Raw genomic sequence first — 7,013 nt, forward strand, 5'->3', positions numbered from 1 at the left:
ATAGTGGCCAGGTTTGGTGTTCTTGCTCGCTTGCAAAACCAGCTTTCTCTTTCTTGTTTGGTTTTATCTAACACGTTTCTCTCCTTGGTTGCAGATCATGCAGTGAAGCAGCTGGAAAGAAATGGACATTCAAACAAAGGGAGTTTGGATAATCTATTGTTCTGATGTCGATCAAATTCCACAAGTACATAAAGCAGCTTGGGAGCCACGGTTTGTATTGTTTCCTGTAACATACAGAACGTAGTAAGCTTTGACAAGGAACCGTTGGGCTGGAATGCAAAGATGAAAATAACACTATAGGAGCTGTCAAAAGATTGGAGTACCTGCATGACAACACAAGGATTTCACATCTTACTTGGAGAACTTATTACATAGAATTATAAACATGATAAAGAAAACAGCGTGAAACACAAACCCGAAAATCTCTGGCAAATCAACGACTTACCTCCGCGATCAGCTTCAAAACTGTACCAGTCAGAGACAACGAGATTCCCCCAGTTTTCTCGCCCCCGGACTTGGAAAAAGACATCAAATAAACTTCCAGCCCACTTTCCTTGCAGCAAAAACCATCCCCGCAACGCAACTTGCAAGCCCTTATGCCACAAAGTCTTGAGAAGATTCTCACATGCAAATCCTGTTCGATCCAGCTTAGACAAAACCAACGAAACGAAGAATAAAATTAAAAAGCCCACCTCCCAAGCAGCGGAGCACGACTTTCGAGCCTAGATCCCAACTCGATTCCCGCAGAAAGTCAGCTCTCTACACCGAGACAAGGTCGCCATGGAAGCTGATGATCATGCAAGCAAGTCCTTCCTGTTTTTGTTGCTCTCGTCACCTCTCCACAATTCTAGCCCGAAAGGTAGATGCCAAGACGAGTACTTTCGAAAAAAAAGAGGAGTACTTGCCGGTACATCACCACTGCATCTTCGCCGAAGCATGATAGGCTTGTCCAGCGCGCCTAGTCAAATGGCCTGCGGTGGGCTACAAAAACTTTGTTTACTGCGGCTGCGTGGCTTGAGGTCAACTCCTTGCCGCCTCTTCATCCTCATCTCTTCAGCAAATCCAACTTGAGTTTTAGTACTTGTTTAGCTCGCTCGCAAGCTACAAAAGAAGCACATGAGTTAAGGAAAGAAACGAAAAGAAATGATCCACTACCTTTCCGGACGAACGCGTACGGGTGAGAAAAATGCCATGGGCCTCCTCTGGGAATATAAAAACACGCTCCGCCAGAAATATTAGCTAAAAGCTCCCCTTTTCTCATTTGTCTTCCTCCGCCTCTGGCAGTGGCTCCTCTGAAATATCATGGCGAATGTGGTGCGAATTGCCGAGACGAGAGCGATGCTCAACGCTCTCGGCCCTCGTCCCGACTCCAAGCTCGTCGAGGATGCGCGCGAGGCACTGGACGTGATCGATGACTACTTGGCTCAGCAGCTCGAGGCACTGTCGCGAGAAGCCAAGCCGCCGAGCACCACCGCGGAGGAATGGGAATCGATCATGGTCTGTGCTGCTGCTCTTTCTCTTGTCTTGGATCTTCCAGCTTCTAAAGCTTTGGCTTTTCGTCTTTTCTCTTTCGCTTCGTTGTCCAGGCCGAGAAGGAGAACGAAGCCATCGAAGCCGCCGAGGAGGAGAAGCTGCCTTACAAGTCGACAATTCAGCTGGACGAGCTCCACAGGCTCTACTCGGGGATGCTCAAGAGCGCCGAGTCGTCACCATTTGCCGTGCCTGGATCCCCGATCCGGAGCCCCATGAGGCCGCTGTATATCACTGACGACATCGACGATGATGTTGCCAGAGTCCTCCAGGACGCTTTCGATACTCGATCTGATAAGCTGCTTCTTTCGTCTCGCCGTGTTGCATGCCTGCCCGAGTCACTGGGACGGATCAAGTCGCTGTCGCTGATCAATCTCTCCACCAATTGCCTCGAGGTAGCTTCGGTTCCATAGATCATAGATCGTTGTTTCGTGTTCATAGATGTTTGACTTTTTCTTTCTCTCGGATCCTCCTCTCCAGGCTCTTCCCGATTCGTTGTCTCAGCTCAGCAATCTGATAACGCTCGATGTCAGCTCCAACCAGCTCACCACCCTGCCGGATTCCATCCGCTCGCTCAAAAAGCTTCGGTTTCTCAACGTTTCCGGAAACGCTCTCAAGAGCTTGCCGGATTCGCTCGCACTGTGCTTGTAAGTCACCTTGGTTCTTCTCTGTTTTGCCTGTGCCGCGTCTCACGGCAGTGGTTTTGCTCTGTTGCAGTTCTCTGGTGGAGCTCAACGCGAGCTTCAACCAGCTGGAAAAGCTTCCCCCCAACATCGGCTCGCTCTTCAACCTCGAGAAGCTGTCCCTCCAGCTCAACAAGCTCAGCATGCTTCCGGCGTCCATTGGCGACCTGACGTCCCTCAAAGTTCTCGAGATCCACTTCAACAAGCTCGTCGCCCTGCCTTCCTCCATTGGCAACCTCAAGGACTTGGAAGTCCTCAATTGCAGCAGTAACTTCAACAGTCTGACCACTGTTCCCAGCTCGCTCGGAGATCTCTACTGCCTCAGGGAGCTCGATCTGAGTTACAACCAGATCCGGGAGCTGCCACTTTCTTTCGGACGGCTGCAGAAGCTGAGAAAGCTCAAGTTGGACCAGAATCCTCTCGTTGTGCCCCCTCCGGAGGTGGTCGATCACAGCCTTGAAGCGGTTCTCGAGTACATGGCCGAAAAGTGGCGGTCTAGTATGAAACTCGACGATGAACACGATCGTGCTGGAAGTAATACGCCGGCTCGGGTTGTGACAAATGGCGGTTCGAGGGTCATCTCTTGGCTCGGAGGAATGTGTGCTGCCGGTACCGAATTCAGACGTCCATCAAGTAAGGTGCTCAGTTGGCATCGGTCACCAGACCGCTATCTCGAGCAACTCTAGATTCAAATAGGAAAAGACAGAACAAAAAAAAAAAAAAAAACTCTGTGTTAGACTGAAGTTGTATATGAATGAATCAATAGAAGAAGAAACGCAGTACATACATGTACCTGTCAGTAGGCAGAGATGACCTCTCGCCCTCGGGGATAGCGATGGAGAATTCGTGCATCATAGTCAAGTGAATATGGTGCCATGCCAAACGAAAGGTGGTCCCCTAAATGCGGAAAAAAGGCTGCTCATAATTCCAAGAGAACGATAGCACCGTTTCAAAGCCAATCGACGACAACAACACCATGCTCTGGCCCAGAATGGCCAGCACACCAAAGAGCGATGTTTCAGTATTCCTGTAACTTGACAAAGTCAGTACAGTGATCGCGTATCGACCAGGCTAAACCTTGCGTTTTCTCTTGTTTGGGGAGCCAAGTGTTCCGTCCAGATCATCCGGATTCTCTTGCTTCATTACGTCAGACCCCAAAATCTCATGAAGTCCGTCAATTCTTGCGTTTGAAAGCTTGGGCGACCTGAGGGTGCAAGCAACGCATGTCAGCGGCCGAGAAAGTAATATTCAAACGTACGCTTGAACACCAGGGAGGTGTAAAGACGATGCTTGCTGCTGTAAATGCTGCATAACCTGAGAGTGACTTGAAGCTTGTATTTGCTGAGGAATCCATGGCTGCTTTGTCAGTGTTGACACATACGGTTTCATTTCGAAAGTCGTATGATCCTCGGCCTGCCGTTTTGCTCGAAGAGACGGCAATTGTTTCTTTTTTAAAGGGTTCTCTAGGTACATGCTGCGCTGAAATGCTGCCAGATTCCGCGACTGTGCCTGGTTTTTGGAAATCGGCAAGAATAGTCATTCCGTGGCAGAAAAAAAAAAAAAACACCAGACTTACGTGTAACTGATGCAACTGGTTACTCATTTGCGCATCTATTTGTACTACTTGAGAAGTACGACTTTTTTCGTTCTTCAAGTATTCTGCCAGATCTCGGAGACTGCCAGAGAGCAAAAAAAAGAGATATGAAAACGTCATCTTTAGCACGGCCAAGCAGTTTACCTTCCTCCAACATCGGAGTTTTCCCGGGCAGGATGAGAAACAAGCCTCTGAATGAACATCCTGAGCAGCTCGTCCGTGGATAGATGCTTCTGGTAACTATCAATCAGCATTCTCAGCCAGCTCCCTAGCTTTCGAATGTGCAAAGCCATCACCTCCGAGAATATCTCCATCGGTACCTGTCTTACGCCTTCGAAACCATGAGTCTCGAGAATTCTCGCAATCGTCTGCTGGCTTAGAATCTCTGCATCTGCTGACGACACTTTAGCTTTCCTCGCTGATGTCCCTGATCTCACAAGCTGGCTGGAAAGTCCTGATAAAACGGATGCCTCGCCACCGGCAGCAGATTCCAGGGACTGCTGAAGACTGCAAGCCCCACTCACGCATGTGGCGGGGCAAGGATTCTCCGGAACACAGCTCGAAATGGACGTCAACTCCGGAAGAATGCTGAGCTCGCCATCGAAAGATTCCTGTTCCCTTTCGTGGCCCAACGATATATCGTTCCCGGCTGTAAGGTGTTGTCTCTTTAGAGCCTTTGTGGTTAGCTTGAGAAAGGCTGCCATGCCTTCGGGTGTCCGTTTCAGTGCCTCCTGATCGGAAAACGGAAGTTTCTGCTGAGCCAGACGCCTTGCGAGACGGTTCATCCTCTCGCTAAGGTGTTTGTCAAACCATTGGTCGTACCACAAGTCACAGTCCATGCTGCTCTTTTCTGCATCGAGCTCGCGAGAGCTTCTGGAAAAAAGCTTCGACTGCTCAACGCCACGAAAACCAGGACTGCTTCGTCCCTAAACCAAAGACACTCTGCCTTAAAACGGAACCACCAAGAATGTCACAAACCTGTTTGATGGTATTGATGGCAGTCTTTCGCAGCTGTGATTTTTGCTTCCCATCCCCTACTGCAAAATGCGGGCTGCAAGAGAACGAAAAGAAAGTCTAGCAAGCCTTGAAACAATCCCCACCTCAAAGTATCGCGGTTGTCCAATCCATACTTCAAAACAAAGAAGGGAAAACTTAAAACGAAGACTTGTTTCTCTAGCTAAAATACCTTGGCTTGAAGAGCAGCCATGGTAGGAGCTCTCTCTGCCTGGAGTCTGACCCAGTCCGAGGCGTCGTGTTCCAGAGTGAAATAGACGCTGTCGGGCTGGAGCTGTAGGCCTGATAGGAATCAACACAGCTTATTCCCTCCAAACTCTTCGATCAATCAATCAATCAATCCGTGACATAAAACTTACTGGCGGGGGAAGAGATCCTTGTGTCCTGGAGCTCGAGCGCCTTGTCATAGAGAAGAGCACGCACCCGGAGCTGTAAGCGCAAGCGGCCGCTGTTGCTGCCATCATTTCCTCTCATGAATGCCGACCAGGCGGAGGGCGTGGCAAGGTGCATTCGCAGCTCCGAGTAGAGGTGATCGCCCAGCCATGGCCTCCACGCCGCGATCGCCTCCAGATCGCTGGCGAGCTGGAACCCATAGTCGCCCTGTAATATCCCCATTTTAGGGTGCATGTAAACCACAATTCTAAGTATTTATTAACTTCAACTTGGCATTCTTACTATAACGGTATTATTCAAGTGTGTTTAATTATTTCTTAATGTTAGTTATTTAATATTTCTAAGAAAAAGGTTTTGTAAACATGAGGTTTCTTATACGAGTTTTCTGTGATTAAAAAAAAAACAAACCATATGCATACAGGTTTTTTAATTTGAAGAACCTTATAAAAATCTTGCTTTGAGAGGTATATAAAAATATCTTCAGAAAGGTCCTTTTAATAAAGTTGTAAAAATTAAAGAAATTTTATTTTAATAACTTTATAAAAGTAAACTTTATAATAGTTTCTTTAAAATGGCTTTTATGTATAATGATCTTTTCTTTAGTTATATGTAAATCATGTATTTACATACACACAAAGCAATTTAAAAAATAAATTTCTAAAATATAAATAGAATGCTTTATATGTTTATATGGTTATTAACAGTTAATTTAGTTTGTAATGCTCAGCCACCTCAAGCAAGATGGAGCACAGAATATGACCATTTTTCTAATCAAGATATGTTTACATTAATAAGAAGGCTTATGTATTTAATTGAAAATATAAATCCAAATGAGTTATTACTAATCGGTCAGGGAATTTATTATGGATATGAAGTTTCTGTTGGTCAACAAGACGTAGCAATAAGGGTTTATATTAGTCCATTTGATATAAGAAATTATTTAAATTGTAATCCACTTCCACCTAACACTCAATTTCATTCTTCAATTGTTCGTATTATCTTTACTCAAATGTTAAGACTTCTAGAATATCATGTTTTTCAACATGCTCCAAAAAGTATGATGGTAGTATATAGATATTTTTCAATAGATTATTATGCATTTGGAAACTCTACAAGACGTCCTAAAGAAATATATCCTCATGTTGATTATCCTAAAGGCTTACCTGATGATAATAATCAACCTGGAAATATACATAATAATCTTGAATATGACAACTTGCAATGTTGGCCATATCGCACACAATTAATAAGTGGCCCTTTAAAATTTCTTGGTACACATATAATAAATAATAATGCTTTAATATCTTTAAATAATAAATTTAAAGTAAAATTAAAAAATTGTAATTTGATAGTTCAAGATCTTACAAATTATGAGACAATATGGTCTACTATGTCTTTTAGATATAATACATTTTGCTATCTTCATCTTCAAATTGATGGACATTTACTTATCATTGATGATAAAAGTAATATTATATGGAAAACTAATGTTTTTTGTCAAAATTGTTTATTATTTGCTGTTTTAACAATTGAAAATAATGGATATTTAACTGTAAAATCATATTCCAATGGCCTTAAGAAGTTAATCTGGACAAATAAACCTTAAAATTAGAAATATATCTAACATATAAATTTAAATTGTTTACTAAGTTTAATTATTTTTATAAATAAAATTAGTGTATGTATTAGTGGTTACGAAAAATATAATATGCTATAGAGAAAAATATATTATTACTCTAGTACACCAATCATAATATAGATAATAGATTCTATGTTGTTTCACATATTTGTGATATCTT

At 44.0% G+C, this 7,013-nt stretch overlaps 2 protein-coding genes and 1 long non-coding RNA gene across 3 annotated transcripts; 1 reads left to right on the forward strand and 2 right to left on the reverse strand.

The window, feature by feature from the left end:
* Window positions 1-349: 349 nt before the first annotated feature.
* LOC112349599 lies at window positions 350-1,263 on the reverse strand. Its single transcript, XR_002993435.1, has 3 exons — window positions 1,156-1,263; window positions 693-1,101; window positions 350-634 (listed from the first exon to the last, which is right to left on the reverse strand). It is a non-coding gene; the product is annotated as an uncharacterized LOC112349599 (long non-coding RNA).
* Window positions 1,251-3,001, forward strand: LOC9633850 (plant intracellular Ras-group-related LRR protein 1). Its single transcript, XM_024684283.1, has 4 exons — window positions 1,251-1,497; window positions 1,587-1,925; window positions 2,011-2,177; window positions 2,248-3,001. The coding sequence occupies exons 1-4, from the start codon at window positions 1,303-1,305 to the stop codon at window positions 2,897-2,899; spliced, it is 1,353 nt and encodes a 450-aa protein (XP_024540051.1). The 5' UTR covers window positions 1,251-1,302; the 3' UTR covers window positions 2,900-3,001.
* Window positions 3,002-3,135: 134 nt separating this feature from the next.
* Window positions 3,136-5,436, reverse strand: LOC9660380. The gene is made up of 9 exons (XM_002979299.2): window positions 5,181-5,436; window positions 4,994-5,103; window positions 4,908-4,936; window positions 4,786-4,858; window positions 3,952-4,733; window positions 3,790-3,889; window positions 3,472-3,722; window positions 3,291-3,417; window positions 3,136-3,240 (listed from the first exon to the last, which is right to left on the reverse strand). The coding sequence occupies exons 1-9, from the start codon at window positions 5,434-5,436 to the stop codon at window positions 3,232-3,234; spliced, it is 1,737 nt and encodes a 578-aa protein (XP_002979345.2). The 3' UTR covers window positions 3,136-3,231.
* Between the last annotated feature and the right edge of the window lie 1,577 nt (window positions 5,437-7,013).

This window comes from Selaginella moellendorffii, unplaced genomic scaffold, assembly GCF_000143415.4.
Source record: "Selaginella moellendorffii unplaced genomic scaffold, v1.0 SELMOscaffold_40, whole genome shotgun sequence".
NCBI classification, from domain to species: Eukaryota; Viridiplantae; Streptophyta; class Lycopodiopsida; order Selaginellales; family Selaginellaceae; genus Selaginella; species Selaginella moellendorffii.

Excerpts from the sequence above, each read along its gene's own strand:
- LOC9633850 (XM_024684283.1), top strand. The coding sequence starts at position 1,303 with ATGGCGAATGTGGTGCGAATTGCCGAGACGAGAGCGATGCTCAACGCT. Across the intron at positions 1,498-1,586 it reads AGGAATGGGAATCGATCATG|GCCGAGAAGGAGAACGAAGC; the intron begins GTCTGTGCTGCT and ends TTCGTTGTCCAG. Across the intron at positions 2,178-2,247 it reads GATTCGCTCGCACTGTGCTT|TTCTCTGGTGGAGCTCAACG; the intron begins GTAAGTCACCTT and ends GCTCTGTTGCAG.
- LOC9660380 (XM_002979299.2), bottom strand. The coding sequence starts at position 5,436 with ATGGGGATATTACAGGGCGACTATGGGTTCCAGCTCGCCAGCGATCTG. Across the intron at positions 3,723-3,789 it reads ACCAGTTGCATCAGTTACAC|GCACAGTCGCGGAATCTGGC; the intron begins GTAAGTCTGGTG and ends TCCAAAAACCAG. Across the intron at positions 3,418-3,471 it reads CACCTCCCTGGTGTTCAAGC|GTCGCCCAAGCTTTCAAACG; the intron begins GTACGTTTGAAT and ends TTGCACCCTCAG.